Source organism: Sus scrofa, chromosome 12, assembly GCF_000003025.6.
Source record: "Sus scrofa isolate TJ Tabasco breed Duroc chromosome 12, Sscrofa11.1, whole genome shotgun sequence".
Classification (NCBI taxonomy): Eukaryota; Metazoa; Chordata; class Mammalia; order Artiodactyla; family Suidae; genus Sus; species Sus scrofa.
The window spans coordinates 42517277-42537778 of NC_010454.4; the positions used below are offsets into that span (position 1 = coordinate 42517277).

A 20502-nucleotide genomic window follows, 5' to 3' on the forward strand; every position below is an offset into this window, starting at 1 on the left:
TGGTTAACAATCCAACTAGGAACCATGAGGTTGCGGGTTTGATCCCTGCCCCTTACTCAGTGGGTTAACGATCCGGCGTTGCTGTGAGCTGTGGTGTAGGTCGCAGATGTGGCTCGGATCCCGCGTTGCTGTGGCTCTGGCGTAGGCTGGCAGCTACAGCTCCGATTCGACCCCTAGCCTGGGACCCTCCATATGCTGCAGGAGCGGCCCAAGAAATGGCAAAAAGACCAAAAAAAAAAAAAAAAAAAACCAACGTGCTACTGTGTTTCCGTTGGCTAGACTACACCAAAAAAATGGCTTCCCACAGAAACTGCCCACAGATCTCTGGAAGGTAAAATTAATTCTGGAATTTCAGTTCACTATTTAGCAAGGATCTGGTTCTGTCTCCCTTCTCCCCTCTTCATCCCAATTCTCTATTCCCCTCTTCTCCTGCCCACCACCAACCATCTCAGTCCTCAGTCACCTACCCCACCCATATAGCCTCACTTCCTAGGCTCTAAACCTTAGCACTGCATATAACCAGAACCTAATGTGAATCACGTCAGCTTTGGAACAGAGCAAGCTGAAAACTCTTCTATCTGACTCAAGGGTTGGTCCCCAAAGAGAAAAAGGCATAGAAAATCCCCTCCCCTATACTCTTGGTATTAAACTCCCCAACACCCCTAGCTCTTGGTACCAAACTCCTCAAAGCTCCTAGATCTCTTAACAATATTCTAAAATTTCATATTTTGCCTCAGGCTTCAATACTCCAATGACAGTGATCCACCTATGATTTGCTCCTCTATCCTTTCACATCTCTCAATCAAAGAATTTTTTAAAAACCTAGAATTTTCCAAGATGAAGACTACATCCAATTTCCCCAAGTCAGAGGCCTTGAGTCATGCAGACAGATGTAGTAACAACAGCTTATGCTTATACCTCAACTCAATAAACTTAAAGCTTAAAGCAACAAAGTACCTCCTGAGCATCTACCATGGAGAAGGCATAATCCATACATTCCTGCAACAAATGCTAGTTATGTAGCTACACTAGGCCAAACTAAGTGTGGAGGATACAGAAGTGACTAGGACTCAGTAGCTATCCTCATGAAACTTACATTCTAAGTGGGAAATGAATGTTAATAAGTACAATAAATATGAAGAAAAGTAAAGCAGAGAGAGGGTATTATAGATAGGGTGATAAAGGAAGGTCTCTGAGGAAGTGAGATGTAAGCAAAGACTTAAAATATGTCAAGAAAAATGCCATGGTAAGATCAGGCTGAGAGCAATTAAGATGTATAAAAATGCTCCAAGGCTAGAGGAGTTTAAAGGCCAGTGTCAGAGCTGTAAAGAAAGTAAAAGAAAGAATAATATGGTGGGTGAATTCATAGGTAGCCATGGTGAGGGAATAACCATGAATTAGGAATGAGAAAGGCACTACTACAAGGTATATAGTGATTTATCCAAATGAGACTATATATTACAGTAAAGAGAAAATAATGCAAATGTTCAAGTGATCACCATATAAGACAAAATAATCAGAAATACAACATGTACAAAATATAATATGGATCACTGAAAGGGTTAAGATCACAATGATGTCAACAAGGAAAGACGTCAGAGGAGGTGCAACCTGAGATGGAACTACAGAAGGCAAAGGTACATCACAAAGACACACAGGACCTGCTCAGCAGACAGCCAAGCATCCAACATGGCTGGCATGTTTGGTGCACTTCATAGGGTACCAGATCAGGCTGCCATGCTAAGTTGTACTAGAGAAAACCATGAAATACCTAATTTTGCAGGCACTGGAGAGCCAGTGAAGGCTCAAGGTAGGGATGAAAAGGGAAAGGAATAAAATGTTCAGAAGGCCACTTCTCTCAAAATGGTGGCATGAGGCTTTGCAGTCATCTAAGTAAGAAATAATTAAACCCATTGTACATCAACAGTACCTCCAAAAAAAAAGAAAGAAAAAGAAATAATTAGAACCCAAACTAGATGGGAATTGAATAGAGAACAAAAAAGAGGTGGAGAATAGAGACTGAAGAATGTTGCAGTGACAGAATTTAATAAATGACTGGATATTGATGTTGGCTACATTGAGTTCGAAGTGCCACCAGCTCTTACTTAGCGAAGAAGACACTGATGATAAAATGACACAATACCCTAGAGTATTTCCTTTCACCCTAGGGTAAGGAAGAAAGGTTTTCAGTTAAAAAAGTAGAATTCACTCAACAATAACAATGTACACACACAGTTAAAGGGAGGGTCTAACCAGACATGGAGCCCCCCAGCTAATTACAGGAGAGCCCTGAATTATGATTTGGATAATTTGGATAAAGGAGCAGAAGAACTGATCATTAGACAAACTCAGTTCTACCCACTGAGTCAGCTCTATGTTAGGAAAAGGGACATATTCCAGAGACTTCAGTGTCAAAGTAGCTTGGATAATTAATTTTTTCTGCCTAAAATGTTCCAAGTAGCAATTATTAGTCTGCCTCAAGCTACCATTTATCAGTCAGCCCATTCTAAGGCATCCTAATTCAAGCAAAAGATAGGGTGTCACCTTTTCATGAGACCAAATATAACTTTTTTAAAAAGTTCAGGTTAGATAAGACTAAATCCCTTTTAAAAAATCACTTTTTCTTTTAAACTATTCATAAAAATAATTCTAATGCTTTCTTTGGTTCAAAAGGCAGCCATCTATGTATTATCTACTTTTGATCTACTATCATAAAACACAGGTCTGGCAGAAACAAATGAATTTGAAGACTTCCCTACAAGTAAGTTAGTTTATGGCATTTAAACTAGGCTTCAGGAGTCCCCATCGCGGCACAGGGGAAATGAATCTGACTGGGAACCATGAGGTTTCGGGTTTGATCCCTGGCCTCACTCAGTGGGTTAAGGATCCCGTGCTGCCGTGAGCTGTGGTGTAGGCCGGCAGCTACAGCTCCAATTGGACCCCTAGCCTAGGAACCTCCATATGCAGCAGGTAGGGTCCTCAAAAGGAAAAAAAAAAAAAAAAAAGGCAAAAAGATGAAAAATAAACTAGGCTTCAAACAATCATTAAGGTTAAGAAACCAGATTTTACAAAAGATGTGCTTTCAAAGTAGGATCCTTATGTGCTAGGATTCTGAAGTTCCTCATTATTTACTCGACATGCCCTAAGCCCCTTTCTATCTTTTACATCCACAAAGTTGCTGGCAAACAATGAGCCAAAGAACCAGCCACCAATTCCTACCCCTGCCTTTACACTATGACCTTTCACATATTTGTTCATTACCTGCCTTCTTCCCTAAAATCCATTCCTCCAGAGAGCAGTGGCCATGTTGCTACAAATATGGATCCCTAGTACCTGTAACAGTGCCTAACACACAGCAGACCCTCAATGAGTGCTGATCAACAAATCTACAGAAAAGACAACGGTATTCTTCCTACAGACAGATTCAGGCAACCACCACAGTCCCTGCATGAATGCGCCACTTTTCACGGGATGAGTAGTGTCTTTTCACTACTTTGTTAGTGTCTCCTTCCCCTGAACTGCAGAAAATACAGCTACCTTTGAAAACAACTGGAAGAGACTCAGTGATTCCAAAGAGTCCCTCTTCAGTACTGCTCAGGATCTAGTCTGAACCTGTAGAGGACACGTACAGGGATACCAGTCACTTCCCAACACACGAGACAAACAGATAGATGCTCACCCCGCAATAAAGGCATATACACAGTACAAGACATGCCAAGAAGGGGTGCCACAAGAATTAATTAGTGCTCACAGGAGCTTTGGGACACAGAATAAAAGGTACCACAGACACAAAAAACATTACAAAGGTGTGGCAATGCAATACCTCAAAGACAAAATCAGTTTGTGACCCTGATGTAATGAGGATTCCAGGGACCACTGACAATCTCCACTTACAAAGCAAAGCATGGAACAGACCCAAAGTATCAAATGCCTTGTAACAAAGAGAAACTGACATGATAAGTCCTGTGCTGTCCTCCCAGCTGTCCTTTCCACATTAGTACCCCAATGCCCTCGGGCATTTCTTTCACTGAAACAAGACTTTGCTTCACATTGTCTACCTTCTGTCATTCAAGCAGCTTACCTCCTGCCCTGTAGCTGCTTCCATATCAAGAAACAGATCAAGAAGAGATCGGACCAGACGAGCTGCTTTAGCCTTGCTGATGGAATTCAAGAAGGGTCGTACATACTTCAGGAGTCCTCCAAGCTCTGTGTGGAAGGCAATTCAGACAGGGAAAAGTACACATCAATATTAGGTACCAAATACTCATTAACAAATGACCCAATATCATAAGATCAGTAAAGTCCATAATCGGTCAAAATCAAACTTGGCAGGACCTTAAAGCATTCCTAGCAGGTAAAAGCAGCAAAAATAAGTTAACAACATATACCAACTCTGGGTTCCATTCCCCACTCGGCCACTGGATTACTCTGAGGGCCCCGAGCAAAGCTCCTGTCTCTCTGCTTCATGTGTCCATCTTAAAAGAAAAACAGCAAAGTACCCACACTCCCAGAAAGCAGTGTTCTGGAACATGAAATATGCTATGCCTGTGCCACCTTGAGACAAAATCATTTCCCCACAACCAATTAATTTACCAGGTTATAGGCATTAAGCATTTTTTTTTCCCTAATTTTCAACCAAGTCTGTCTTAGAAGTTTCCTTTAAACAGAGATTTTTCAACTCCAGGTTCCTTTTTCCCTTCCTTCCTGAAATACTCCCCAGTTTAGCTTTACCAATATAATTCCCATGGCACTCTTCTGAATCAACTTTTCACATAAAAGTTAAAGTGTTTGTCCCTTAAAGTTATACTATGCCCTTTAAAAATTCCTCATTAATCTGCAAAACCTAAGTCTTAAACTATGACAAAAAAGGTGTCCACCACAGAGGTTTTTGTCCCCCTTATGTAAGAAAAGAGAGTGGTACAGTAATTCTAAGGGAGCATCTTTAAAAACGAGAGTGAAAAATTAGAGAATATTTCAACCTGAACAACTCAGGACATAGTCTGGATGTAGGTTAAAATTACTTTAGTGCAACTGCATCTTTAACATTCTCCAACTGTAGGCTCATCCTCTTGAGAACTCTAATTCAGGGCAAGCAAACCTCACCCTCCTGAGAATGCTAATTCAGGGTCTTGAAATCTTCATCTGCAGTAGTCACAGGATACACAGGACTGTGTCAGGTATAAACGGAACTTTATACAGAGCAGAAAAGTTCGTCTTTCCCTTTACTCCCCAGTACTGATCTGTAAGTCCCACGTCTAACATTTTTTCCCATTCTGCCCCTCCATTCACTCCTATACTGACTACACGCACTCCTGCTTTCATGGCTCATTCATACTGCATTCCCACCTGGAATCCCTCCCCATCATCTCAACCCACGTAAATCTCAGACATCCTTTTAGGTCCAGCTAAAGTCTTACTGAGTCTCCCATGCCAATGCCAGGCTACACTGACTTCTCTCCCTTGAATTCCTTTTGCATTTATGCAAACTTCAATGTTATAAACCACAGCTTTTTTTTTTAAGATCCCTGATCTTTTTTATGTTATTTTATTTCATTTTATTTTTTAGCCAGACCTGTGGGATACGGAAATTCCCAGGCTAGGGATGAAATCCGAGCTGCAACTGCCACCTACACCACAACTGTAGCAATGCTGCCACAGGGAAAATACTCAATCATTAACCCACTGCACCACTTCAGGAACTCCAATCACACCTTTTTTTTTTTTTCCCCCCTTTTTCGCCACGCTACAGCATATGGAGTTTCTAGACCAGGAATCAGATCTGAGCAGCAGTTGTGACTTATGCTGGATGCTAGATCCTTGATGTCTACATTAGGAAAGTCCATCCTTGTATACTTTTTATGCTTTCCCAATAAAAATCCACTCTGTGGTTTTGTCTGCTTCTTTTTTTTTTTTTTTTTTTTTTTGTCTTTTTGCTATTTCTTTGGGCCGCTCCTGCGGCATATGGAGGTTCCCAGGCTAGGGGTCTAATCGGAGCTGTAGCCACCGGCCTACACCAGAGCCACAGCAACGCGGGATCCGAGCCACGTCTGCGACCTACACCACAGCTCACGGCAACGCCGGATCCTTAACCCAATGAGCAAGGCCAGGGACTGGAAACAATCTTCCATGTAGGGTCAGACCAGTAGTCATGGCTTAATTCCCCTGATCAGACTGCCACATATAACACAAGATAGTGTGTTCTGCTTTTGCTAATAGCACTCTTTGCTCAGACTGAGTCTACAAGGTCTTTCTGAAGAGAAAGGTAATTCCCCACCTTCCTCTCTTCTGAAAAATGGTTTAAGTACATAACTGTGTACTTACCACACGGAATTTAATCTTGCTGGCTTTGGCAATAACTCTGAGTCTTAATTCCGTTCTCTACTGTACTGAATCACCAATAATAATAAACATACCTTCTGCTACGCCTTTAGCTATAATGCCAGATGATAACCAAAGGAACAAGGACAGATCCCTATGACATGATGCTAAAAACTCCTCTCCAGGTTGACAAATGATCTGCTTGTCACGGCAAATGTTCAAATACGCTGCTGACATCAGATATGCAGTACCCTATCTTCTAACCCAGAGGTTTGCAAAGTTTTTCTGTGAAGGGCCAAACAGTAAATATTTTTGGCTGTGTGGGCTATATGGTCTCAGTGACAATTACTCAACTCAGCCACTGCAGTGCAATAGTAGTCACAGGCAATACGTAAACAAATGGGCATGGCTATGTTCCAACAAAACTTAACTTACAAAAACAGCTGGCAAGCCACTGTCTGTGGGGCCCTGGACATCTGCTGGTCTGATAAAGCTAACCAAAGAAAACTAAGGTGAGTTTGGGATAATCTTTTCTTAATAAATCCACTGATTTATGAGATTAAAACTTACTTATCAAACAGCCTGTCCCAGAACTTTACTGATGACTACCAGTTTACAGTGTCTAGAATTTATTCTTTTCTTTATCTTTTTGAAAAGTGGATTGTTTGCTCATCATCAGTTTCTTCATACCTCTGCATCCTCCATAATTTTTCTCAGAATAGTGGCTCTACAAGTTAACCCGCTACAACTTTTTTTTTACATTAAAAGACAAAATTGTCAGAGCCTAGAGACCTGAACTCATCCAAAGAGACTATCTGCTCTCACCTACCTTGGCTTTAATTCTCTCTGATGTTATTTCTATCTTTTTCTTTTTGAAAATCATTTTCCTTCCTGAAAAAGGCAGAAGTGAAATATAAGCTAAGGAGTCTGCCTCTCTTGCACTTGCTAGCATTAAAGTATTTTCTCCAAGTTATTCTTATTCTAATAGAGAAAGAAATGACCTCTTAGTTGCCAAAAGACTCAGTTCATTTTTCATTTCAGTCTATTTCTACTTCGTATTCATTCTTGGTTATATTCCTTGTTTCTTTCCATTTTACACAAACTGATTTTTTTTTTTTTTCTTTTTTGCCTTTTCTAGGGCTGTACCCACAGCATATGGAGGTTCCCAGGCTAGGGGTCGAATCGGAGCTGTAGCCACCGGCCTACACCAGAGCCACAGCAACGCAGGATCCGAGCCACATCTGCAACCTACACCACAGCTCACGAAAACACCAGATCCTTAACCCACTGAGTGAGGCCAGGGATCAAACCTGCGTCCTCATGGTTCCTCATCAGATCCGTTAACCACTGAGCCACGACAGGAACTCCACAAACTGATTTTTTAAAATTCTTATAGAATCACGTTGACTTCTTCCTATTCTTTCTTACTGAAATTATGACCAGAACTTCCTTTTCAGAACCTCATAGAACTCAACATACTCCTTTTAAGTTTCAGGTTATGAATCTGAAGACCCTGAACCTAGGCATCATGTCTGATAAGGGGCACCACCACTTCCAATTACCATTATGCACAAGACATTGTCTTATTCACTAATTCCCAAGTGACTGCTGTCCATCAGGGACCCTATCTTAAACTTTTCCAGCAGAGTCCTTAGCACAGTACTAGCCCTATATTAAGCACATAACAAAACAAAATTGAAAATTAATGAAACAGACATATTTTCTATTCTCAGGGAACCGCAAAATCAAAGGAAACAACACAAACCAATCAATTAACAACAAATACGGGTAAAAGAACATAGGCCCTGAAACTTCCTTACTATACTCACCAAAGTTTTTCTTAGAAAACAATATTAAGTAATCTGGAAACATTTCTTAAAAGTTCTTATGATTTACCTATTAAATCCCAATATGTTTAGCTGTACACTTCTCAACTTCTCAGGTAGGGGTCACAGGGAGGGGAGGGCAAGGAATAAGGAGAAAATACAGCAAGAAATAGGAATTCCAAGCAAAACAGTTTGATTTGGGGGCTAATTTCCTGAAACACTGATTATACTACACGTGGGGTGGTGGGGCGGGTGGGGGGGAAAGGCTGCATCCATGGCATGTGGAAGTTCCAGGGCCAGGGAACAAACCCTGCACTACAGCAGCAACCCAAGCCACTGCAGTGACAACACTGGACCCTTAACTTCCTGCACCACAGGGAACTCCAAGCTGGTTTTAATTATCCATGCTACTTGAGGAAAACAGACATTTGGATAGTTCAACAACAGAAAAATCACTTCACCTAGCTTTCTAATTCTTTCAGGAAAATTACCTTGTTAATTATATTTTGTGTGGACTATCAAAACTGTTTTGCAGCTCCCAAGCTGACATTAACCAACTGGTAAAAGGAACCCACAAATACATTAAATAGGCGAGAAATCAGCCTAAAATGAAAAAACCACCACCTACCACTGATAACCCATAAGTGGATAACTATGAAAAGCAACAGTCATCATATCACAAGGTCATGAGCTCTGAAGGAGGACTATGTCCATTCAAGTCCTCCTCTCCTATGTACTAGCTGATTGCTGATACGTAAGATATTTAACTTTTCTGTGCTCAGTTTACTTAGGTATAAAACAGGTAACAGTATATCTACCTTATCAAGTTGTTCCAAGGACTCAATTAGCTAAATCCTATTTATGCTTAAAACAGTTACTAGTTCACAGTAAGCACTCAAAAACTGTTTTTCATATTATAGATATTTTAATGATATTTTAAATAAGATACAAGATCCATATAAACACATCCTCCCAATTTTATATAACTTTACTCAACTTTTTATTGATTGAGCCTAATAATCAGTAAGCCATCATCCATCCTTAACTGAGAAGATCTTAGTTCTCAAGTTCAAGAAGTTTTGCTAACTTCACTTATCATTCTCTTGGATAACACCATAATTTGGGAGAAAGTAATTCATGAGGTCAACCATGCTTAGTAATGCATTCTAATCAGATAAGCTCTATATTCACTTTAAAGTGAATTTTAAAATCACCTATTTTAAATTTAAGCGGGCTATCTTCTAAATACCATTACCACTTTAGTGGTCAAAGGCCCTTCCTGGTCAATAGGATTCTATTCCAAGGACACACTCAGAATACCATCTCTACTGGAAAGTCAAACCACAACTAGAAGGTTTGGGCAACAGACCCAAAGCCCTAGGTATCAGTGGAGAAATCCTGGGAAAGTTCTCTCTATTTAATGTCTCACTCATTGTGTACCAGGAAAAAAGGAAAGCCAGCCACTTCCTTGGATACAAAATCCCTAGTCATTTCCAAGGCGGGGCCTAGAGTCACTATCCACCATCCATCAGAGCAGCTCCTTGAAATCATCAAGACTGCTACAGCAGCTACTGCTGACCCCAGGTAAGGGAATGCAGTGAAAATCCAAACCAGAAACAAATCACAGGTCTCTACATCCCCACGGAAACAGATTTTCTCCTCACCTGCAGAACAAAAGTCTTCCATGAAAGAACTGAGTGAAAAGGCCTCTTAACTTCCTGATAGGAAACTGAAGCTCAACAAGTTGGCCATAAAACTAAATTACACCACCAATAAACTGTGTGCATGCATTCTCATGCTCCCTTACTCCAACAAAAAAGTGGAACCCAGCACTCCAGTTTAAAAAGAAAGCAATCCATTTGCAGCACTTACCTGCAGCTTGTCCAGTCTTCGCCAGGAGAGACCCCAGTTCCAGAATGCTCTGCTCTTTGACCTGTACTGCCTCCTCATCATTCTCCTGAATGTCACGCTTCACTGGGAGAAGAAAATGCAAACCCTCTTAAAATTGTGTCAGAAAATGAAGACTAAGGGAAATGTCACCCTCATGACACCAACTACAGATTCAAACAGTTACCAAAAGACAAATTCTAGAGAGCTTTAAAAAAAAAAAAAAAAATAAACAAGAAATAGTAAAATGATCATGTAGTACATGTCCCCATGTATATCATAAAAATAGATTCCTCTCTTGATTTTAAATGTGCCTTTTCATTCTACCAATTACAATCTCCCTTACCTGCATACACTGAGATGACTGCTGCAGTCACTTGGTTAATACAAAATTCAAAGGAAACAAGTTCTTCACATTTGTGATGGTAAGCCCCGTGCTAGGCGCTATGTTACATGAAAACATTAAACCTACATGTGCATTTACCGGCCACACACTAAAACCGAACAACCAAGTTACTGATAACTATGAAGTCAGAAGTCTTTCACCAAACTTTAAGCCTGTAGAAAGCCTCAGCTGATGGAAGTGTCAGGGATAAACAGCTCAACAAAGCCAATCAGGAAAAACAACCCTGTCAAAGCTCCAGTGTGATCCTTAGGAGGGAATGCTACTCTCTAAAAGATTCAGGACCTGTTAAAATAACTTTGTGCTATCTGTCCCACTTTCAGCTGTTAACAACTATTCTACTACTCAAACTCTGAACAGCCGCTACAAGTTTGTAGTGATAATTTTAGTGAACATCACTAGTTATCACTTTTCTTACAAAGCATCATGACTTGACAAAAACCAAGATTCTGATACTCCATGATGGAGTCTGGAAAAAGTAAGGCTGTCAACCATAATGACTCAAGCTTGCTCTAACAGGGAAGCTTTCGGGCAACTCTCTCCTAATATAGAGGGCAAGCAAGAAATACTCCAATTATGTTTACCATAATTCCCACTTTATAAAAGACAAAATAAATATTAGGCACAAAAAATAAAATCCATGCTCCTCACATGAGTTCTAAATATTAGTGTGTAGTCATAGGACAAAGACACACATGGAGAAGACTGGTTCTATAATTATAACTGACTTAAGATCAGAATTCCAAGAATGAAACAATTTATTATTTACCAATATCATCCATTCACTGATGCATCTTAACCTCCACTTCCTCCCTTTTCTAGTCCTCCCCTCAAAGATAAAGACATCAACATCTCATCCCTGCCCTTCCTCCATGAAAGTCAAGAATACCAAAATTCAACAAAGTAAACATAAAAGCCAAAAGTCTGGAGGTCTCACATACACGTGCATTCTCATGCTACTTGTTGATCCAATCCGAATCTTCTCAAGCTACATGAAAAAGATCATATCACTACATGTGCAGGGAAGAGCCAGCCCATGCCCTAACTGAACCCCTTATGACTGAACATTAAAGGTCCCCTCTGTCATCACAAATTTGCTTCTGTTCACACCTGAATCTCAGTAGAAAACTGTCAGGAGCGACCGGATGGGGCTCCCATTTCAGTTTTCCTGTTGTGTGCAAGATGTAAGACAATCATACTACAATACTAAGATATTTTTCTTTAATTTTCTCCTGCAATGTGCAGCCGACAGGTTCTAAAGAGTTTCCAGAACTCCGCGGCTGACAACTAACTCTCCGAACTCTCCAACGATTTAGTCACCTCCTCTAGCCGGGCGGTCCTAACACCAACATCTTCGGTCTGGCACCCTACAGGGGGGCGAAGGAACGTCTCGGCCACCTCCCCAAACCAAAGCAAATCTGATGTGCGTCCCCTTGGTATTCCAAACCACACTCAGAAAGAGGCCCACTGTAGTGGAGCCTTTAGCGGTGGGGCTGGGAGAAGTAGCAGCTTCCAAGGAAACTCCAAGAGAAAACCGGGCGCTCGCGCTCCGATCCGAGCAGGCTACGCTGATAACAACGGCGGGAAAAGCCAGTCCAGAGCGGGTTTTGCCAAAGCACTCAACTCGAGGCTCTCAGCCCAGTTCGCGCCCGCCGACGGGCACTGCTCGCGGTCCCGGGCCAGCCCAGGAGACCAGGCTGGCGAGTAGTGGGGCCCCGACTCGGCCCGCTCTCCCACCTGACGCTGAGCCCACCGTGAGTCAGCAGCCGGCGAGGGGATGCCGGGGTTGCCTCCGGGCTTCCCACCGGGGTGGGAGCCAGGGGGCTGCAGGGAGCTCGGAGCGGCCTGGGCCCCCGGCCCGGCCCCCCTCACACACAGTGAGTCAGCAGCACCAGAGCCGGCTAGCCCGGCCCCGCTCCGCCGCCGACGACCGACACAGGCCGAGCTAAGCCAGCAGGGCCGGGAGGGGGCGCGGCGACCTTTACCGATGGAGTGGAGGATGTCGATGGAGGCCTCCCGGTCGGTGCTGAGTAGAGACTGGGCTCTCTGGAACTCCACCACCGCCGCCGCCGCCATCTTACCGCTCTCACACAGTCCCCGGCCACGGCCGCCGACGCCGGAAGCACACGCCCGGAAGGCCCGCCCTCGCGTCCCTCCCCTCAGTTGCCCCGCCTCCTTTGCTCCCAGAGCATCGCGGGAGTTGTAGTCTCTTGGCGGGGCCCTGGAGGAGGGAGGAGGGAAGAGGGAGGAGGGAAGAGGGAGGAGGGAGGACGGAGGAGGGAGGAGGGAGGAAGGAGGAGGATGAGCCCTGGGGAGCTTGGCACCCACGAGTGAGGCTCCCCAGCACCACCTAGCGGCTACCCACGAATAAAAGAGGCGGTACCTTAGAACAGGAGCCCCAAGGTAGTCTCCACCCACACCCCCAAAAAGCTTCTGAACGCCGACTCCCCTTTTCTCTCTAGAGAGTGTTTGGACACCCGGCTGGATATTCAATGAAAGCCGTTTGGCTTTCTCTGTAGCTTCCACATTTAACTATTCATGAAGGGCAATAAATGATCCTATAAAGTGCTCACTATGTGGTCAACAAAGAGCACCATTCAAATGCGTTTCAAGTGTCCTGCAACACAAGGCGCGCGGGCGCGCGCGCGCGCACACACACACACACACACACACACACACACACACTCCAAGCTAGAATCCTGCAGAATCCTAGCCAGTTTGTGATTAAACACACCAGTGTTGGGGAAAACTGATGTTAGAAAGTGAAATATCAAACCATTACATTTAGAATGGATAAGCAGTTGAGGTCCTACTGTACAGCACAGGAAACTGTATCTAGTGTCTAGGGTTAGACCACGATGGAAGATAATATAAGAAAAGGAATGTATATCTATGTATGACTGGGTCACTGCTGTACAGCAGAAAGTGGCACAACATTTTAAATCAACTACACTTTAATAAAAAATAAATATTTTTAATTTTTTAATTTAAAAAAGAAAGCTAAATATCTTGTTTGCCCCACTCACTCAAGTAATCCCTCTTGAGCGTCACGCAGAAGTCTGACAGCCTCTCGAATTCCGCAGCTCAATAAAGAAAAAACGGATTTTTCTTTGCAGTGTCTCCAGCGCCTTCAACTAAAATCACAGATATCTGAAAAGCTGTCAAAGAAAAGGAAGAAAGACATTCTATATGCTCCCTGAGGGTTGAGCTTAAGGGAAATACTAACAATGTACAGAGGCAGTTTAGTAGGATGAAGATCTTTCTGCAGGTGACGACGATCCCAAAATGCAACATGCTGTCCCCTAAAGGGACATGTAAAGGGAACCAACACTGCACTCCTCCATGTCTAGGTTAGGCGACTTACCTATTTCCTTCTACCTTCTCAACAATGCTCTGTGAAAAGATATTAATACTCCTTTCATAGATGAAGAAACAGGATGATTTAAGTAATTTGGTGAAGATCATACAGTAATTGACAAGGCCAAGATCTGAGAGTTAGGGAATGAGTTCCGAGTTCCTGGATGTGTGTCCTAGTCCGTATGGGTCAGAAAAAGAATTTCCCAGCATAGCGAACTGAAGAGGAAGAAGAGCTTATTGAAATAAGAGGTGCTGCTAGTGCAGCCAGATGGCTTCCTGGTAATCAGCGAGAGCCAACTCTGAGCGTGTGGTCTGTCAGTTTTTAAAGCCCAGGGAGAAGAGAGGGCTTACAATACACCTACTGGCCTGCTGATGTGTTGGGAAAGAGAGGGTCTTATGGTACACTTGCTGGTTGGTTAGGGCATAGAAGGCCCCTACGGGGGTGGGGGAGGAGTGGGCCACACGGTACGTGGGAAACCAGAGCATAAGGGGGGAAGGGTGACAAGTGCTCTGGCTGCTTGCTGCTGATCAGAGGTGTTGTAGGGCCCTGGGTTGCCTCCACTTGCTATCTGTCGGGGCATTCCTGAGGAGGAAGGTGTGGCTCCACCGAACAATATGGTGGCTTGTTCCAGAGTTGTCCACGTATTGACTGGTTGATATGCCCGTTGCATTATCATTTGGAGATTATGTTGTATTCTAGAAGAAACAAACTTAATAAGCAGATTAAAATTTGAGGCCAGGAGTTCCGTCGTGGCGCAGAGGAAACGAATCCGACTAGGAACCATGAGATTCCTGGCCTTGCTCAGTGGGTTAAGGATCCAGCATTGCTGTGAGCTGTGGTGTAAGTCGCAGACGTGGCTCGGATCTGGTGTTGCTGTGGCTCTGCTGTAGGCCAGCAGCAACAGCTTTGAATGGACCCCTAGCCAGGGAACCTCCATATGCCACGGGTGTGGCCCTAAAAAGACAAAAAAAGACAAAAAAAAAAAAAAAAAAAAAAACAGTTGAGGCCAAAGATTAGTAAAAGAATTGCTGGAACTGGGGCCCAAACAAGGGAAAGAACCAGGTTATGCTTGATAACGTTTTTTATTATAATCCAGATACAGTCAGTGCTTGGGTTACGCTTTCCAAAGGAATGGAACACTTGGTGTGGTCATATCCTTTATTAGCTCAGTGTTATTCACATAGATGTAAATGAACCCAGGGAGGAGTGACAACCTGAATGTTTATAGACAAAATAGATCTCATTTCTTTTCAGGAGAATAAGCATGAAATCCGATCTGGACCTGACACTTCTGGGACACTTGTGGTCAAGTAGCCAGTTGCATAGTTTTATCTAAGTAGGTTTTAACATCTGATGTGGTATTAACACATAATTAACAGGAGCTATTGGTCATCTTAGCAATACAAGGACTTGTCTATAATTACTCCCACATACTAAGTATTACCTTGGATGTGTAAACCACAGCTATTCCATTCTGCCTTTCAATTTCACTTCTCTCCTTAATAGCCAAAGGAGATAACACTGTTAATGATTTTGGTCCTTTTCCAGATATGAAACTATGCAAGAATTGGGGCTCATAAAAATCCTTACTGAGAGCTCCCGTCATGACTCAGTGGTTAATGAATCCGACTAGGAACCATGAGGTTGCGGGTTCGATCCCTGGCCTTGCTCAGTGGGTTAAGGATCCGGCGTTGCAGTGGGCTGTGGTGTAGGCTGCAGACACGGTTCAGATCCCGAGTTGCTGTGGCTGTGGTGTAGGACAGCAGCTACAGCCCCAATTAGACCCCCCAGCCTGGGATCCTCCATGTGCCATGGGAGCAGCCCTAGAAAAGGCAAAAAAGTAAAAAAAGTTAAAAAAAAAAAAATCCTTACCTGAATCTAACTATCTGAAGGCGTGTTTTGCCAGCTTTCCAGAGCACAGACTGCTTTATTTCTGATTTCCACCCTGAACTCCTTTCAGGAAGTGTAGAAGTTCAGCAGCTTCAGCAGCTCAAGATTTAACCTTGTAGAAGTAGACAACAAGTCCCAAGCTCCAGTTCACAGGGCTCCCCCAGGCCCATAAATTTCACCATAGTCTTTGGGGGGCATTCCATGACCGTTTCATCCCATGGTGCTACCTATGCTCATTCCCAGGTCTGGCAAAGATTTCGCTGATGGGCCACTCAACTTGTTATTACTGGACTAGGCCTTATTGATAGTAGCCCAAAGCCTCTGTACCACCTGTCTTACTAGCTTCTTATGATCCAGGAAAATATTCCCTCTTTTTGTATTTCCCCATATCTAGAGCTACACTATTATAATGTTTAATCTCATATAGGACTATATATTATCACTTTATCAGAGTCACACATTTGGTAATGCAAAAAACAATTCTGTAAAACAGTTAATTAAAAAAATATAGCTAGTAGTATTAACAAAGTCATAAATAAGCATTTAAGTCAGCAGGAGTCCCCCTTGTGGCTCAGTGGTAACAAATCCAACTAGGATCCATGAAGACGTGGGTTCCATCCCTGGCCTCACTCAGTGGGCTAAAGATCCAGCATTGCCCTGAGCTATGGTGCAGATCACTGCGTTACTGTGGCTGTGGCATAGACTGGCAGTTGTAGCTCTGATTAGATCCTAGCCCGGGAAATTCCATATGCCGTGGGTGCGGCCCTAACAAGACAAAAAAAAGAAGAAGAAGAAGAAGAAATTAAGTCAAGAGCTTTCACCAAATACAGCCCAGTATATCCCCAGTTTGTCTGGCTTGGTCTGTTTCTTATCTTCAAAGAAAAATACGTTCTGGCTTTGTCCATAAGGCATGCAGCCCAATTTCCTAGAGTTAATTATGCTGGTTAACCCTAGCTGGTTTAACTGTTTCTAACATAAGGGAGCCTTTAAATTTAAATTACCATAGCCTGGGAAAGTTACATCCCTTGGCAGTCTTACTTTTGCTGATTGAGCTTGAGTAACTTTATTTATTTATTGTCTTTTCATGGCCACACCTGTGGCATATGGAAGTTCCCAGGTTAGGGGTCGAATTGGAGCCACAGCTGCCAGCCTACACCACAGCCACACCAACATGGGATCTGAGCTACATCTGGGACCTAAACTGCAACTTGCAGCAACACTGGCTGCTTAACCCAATGAGACCAGGGATCAAACTCTCATGGCTACTAGTCGGGTTCTTAACCCAGTGAACCACAATGGAAACTCCCTGAGCTTGAGTAACTTTAGAAGAAAACATATTTTGGCCTGGGTCAGAGCAGTTATCATTAATTGCCCAAGTGAGAGGAATCTCACCTAGCAATATCAATAGTGGTCTGAACAAAATTACAATTTTTTCAATAAGTTTCAAAGGGCCAACTCAAAGAGCCTTGGCAGGGAGAAATGCATCAAGGTAAATCAGAAGTACTAGTTGCAGGAGTTCTCGTCGTGGCGCAGTAGTTAATGAATCCAACTAGGAACCATGAGGTTGCGGGTTGGTCCCTGCCCTTGCTCAGTGGGTTAACGATCTGGCGTTGCCGTGAGCTGTGGTGTAGGTCGCAGACGCGGCTCGGATCCTTCGTTGCTGTGGCTCTGGCATAGGCCGGAGGATACAGCTCCGATTGGACCCCTAGCCTGGGAACCTCCATATGCCTCGGGAGCGGCCCAAGAAATAGCAGAAAGACAAAAATAATAATAATAATAATAATAAATAAAACTGTAAAAAAATAAAAATAAAAAAATTTTAAAAAGAAGTACTAGTTGCAGGTAATTGATTATAAACCCAACAATTGGATTGATTTCTAAAATTCACATAGGATCACATGATGGAAAATCACATGATAGAAAAATGTTTGCTTTGCATGAGAAAACAAAAGAAACAGAGAAGAAAACAAAAACCATACAGGTCAGGTATGGCAATCTTGGGACAGGTGCCTACTTTTGTTGTCTTCTTTTCCTCCAGGCATACTGGTGTTCTTTTTGTTTTTGTTTTTTAATATTAGAGCCTTATTTATGGTGAGTTTGAGGTCAGTAATTCTCTCTATAGACTAGTCAATACAGAAACCCTTCTTAAGTGAGAAATATAAATTTAAGAGTTAATTTTCATCAGTTTCTTTGTGCATGAGGCACTTAAGACTATCCAATAAGAAATCTTTTATCTAGGTTGGAGACAGCCTTTTAAATGTTACTTTTTCCAGTATGTATAGTTCCCCCTGGTTATCATGGGGCATCTGATATTCACCCAAAGACAGATTACAGCAATCAGCTTCAGAAACAAGCTTAGAATACTTTCTTAATAAATTAAAATTAATTTACTCAAATTTATTCTAAACTTAGTCCTGATAATGCACAAAAATCTTCTGCTTCCACTTCCCATAAACTTCCATCACTTTCTGCATCTATATTAGTAAGCATAAGTACCAATAATCTCTAAAAAAAAATTTACTTCATAGGAAAAATCTCAGTGTGGCATCAAACATATTAATAGTTCAAAATACCTTCAGTTTCTCCGTAAAATGAAGCCAATGTTTAGTAATTAATGTTTCAGTATCTTATTTTATTTGGAAATGACCTAACTATTCAATAAGACCAAGTTATTTTTCTTGCTAACAAATTCGTAACAGATTTTTTTTTTGTTTTTGGTCTTTTGTCTTTTTAAGCCTTCACCAACAGCATATGGAGGTTCTCAGGCTAGGAGTCGAATTGGAGCTACGGCTGCCAACCTAAACTACAGCCCACACTACAACACTGGATCCGAGCCTCGTCTGCGACCTACACCACAGCTCATGGCAACGCCAGATCCTTAACCACTGACCAAGACCAGGGATCGAACCTGCAACTTCATGGTTCCTAGTCAGATTGTTTCTGTTGAGCCACAACGGAAATTCTGCAGCAGATATTATTTAACCTCTAGTATAATCTTGGCACAATAAAGGTAATACACTTAATGTTGATGACTCTAAAGACATGTCTATATTAATTAGATCCACAAGCTTTAATATCAGATAATTATTTAATACTATTTTTCCAGTTTACATGAACCTAAAATTTATTCTGGCCAGTTACCTTCCGTATTTTGAGGATTTATGTAAGTGCTTAATTTCCTTTAAGCCAATTTAGTAGAGCTCTTTTATGAATTAATTTTGGCAGTACATATATAGATTCATACAAACATACACAACAGAGACCTCATAGTTCCCATTCCAAAGTTTCAGCCATAAATAGGGAACTGTAAAACCGACCAGTTACAAAAAATACTGGATTCAAATTGGGTTTCTGGCAGATGGAACAAATAAAGTTCACCTGTTAAGATGGCTAAACCCTTTTTGCTAATGTTTATGAAAAAGACACAGCATTTCCATTTGACCCTGAAAGTCAACCTCCAATTTGTACCCTTGCATGTTTAAAAGATGGTGGAGATAAGATTCCAGAAGATCAGATGAATATATGCATCTCAAAGACACAGGAAAATTTTTCCTAGGATGACTTCCCTTAAGGCCAGAAAAAAAATTTTCCTCATACTTACAAGCCTTTTCCGTGGTATGAGAGACTTTATAGGCCATGTCAAGTAAGGCCAGGAATGGAGTTTATGGGCCCTGTTTTAATATTTGTAGTTTTTGTCTGATGTCAGGGGAAGCCTGGCTTATAAAATGGACTGCAACAATGGCCCAGGCTAGGGGTCAAACTGGTCTTCACTGGTCTCAGGGTCTGGATTACTGCACTTCCTCATAGCCTCGGCCAGTCAGGTCTGAGAAAGGGCTGGGTTTTCAGAAGGTTCCTGCGTGACTTCCCCAAGCTTATTATCACTGATGGTCATCTTTTTCATTCCCTCTTATAGACAGGCCTCAGGCCAAGGCCCAGATTCTGGTCTTCTCTCCATGGGTACCACAAGTGGTCAGGACCACGGGAATGTCTTGCCAGGTCAAGTCAAAGGCTATGGTTAGGGCCTGAAATTCTTTGATAAAAGTGGCAGGATCCTGATGAAGGTTATTCGTTGGTAACTCTTGATATGGGGGAGATCAGACATGGGCAAGGGGACATGGACCCTGAGAATGTCTAAGTCTCCATCAGCAAGTTCAAGTTATTGGGCCGGGCTCAAGCATTGGGCGGTACAGGACTGGCACCGGGAGTGGAAAGAGGGTTCGCATCCTGGCTATGGAGGTGGGAACTGAGGTGCAGAGGGTGTGCTGTGGGCTGAGGAGGGGGCTGATGAGACTGGATGTGGAAGGGTCATCAGGAATGTCTGGAGGAGGAGGAGGAGGAGAACAAGGCAATAGAGTAGTCGGAGAGAGGCACATATGACATGAGTCCCTCAAACCTGGATTTTGGCTATGGGCCGTAAAGGCTTAGATGTAAGGAACCTCAGACCGTTTTCCACGTCTACAGCAAAGCGGTCAAGATGATGGATGGTGTTATAGTCTAGAGTCCCGATAAGAGACCACTGGTCTTGGTCCCCCAGTTTGTATTGGGGCCGGGCTATGTTAGAAAAGAAAATGAGCCTCTTCTTTTTGAAATCATCTTGATCAAATTTATTCCAATTCCTGAGGATACAGCTAAGGGGAGAATCTGTAGGGGGCTCCTGGGATGTACCAGAACCCATTCTTAGCCCATATTTCATGGAATGGGGGTACTGAGAGTCACACACTGGCAATAAAAACAAGTCCCTTATTGTCTCAGTGCCATCTCTGTGTGACTAAGGCACAAAGTGCCAACTGTCTCCGCAGTCCCATCCTGTTGGGGGAAGC

The 20502-nt window shown here is 42.7% G+C and overlaps 1 protein-coding gene across 1 annotated transcript in view; it reads right to left on the reverse strand.

The window, feature by feature from the left end:
• Positions 1-12577, reverse strand: part of PSMD11 (proteasome 26S subunit, non-ATPase 11) — a 31143-nt gene extending 18566 nt beyond the window's left edge. The window contains 3 exon segments of the mRNA XM_021067450.1: positions 4082-4206; positions 10017-10118; positions 12420-12577. Coding sequence (XP_020923109.1) covers positions 4082-4206; positions 10017-10118; positions 12420-12510 — 318 coding nt within the window. The 5' untranslated portion in view covers positions 12511-12577.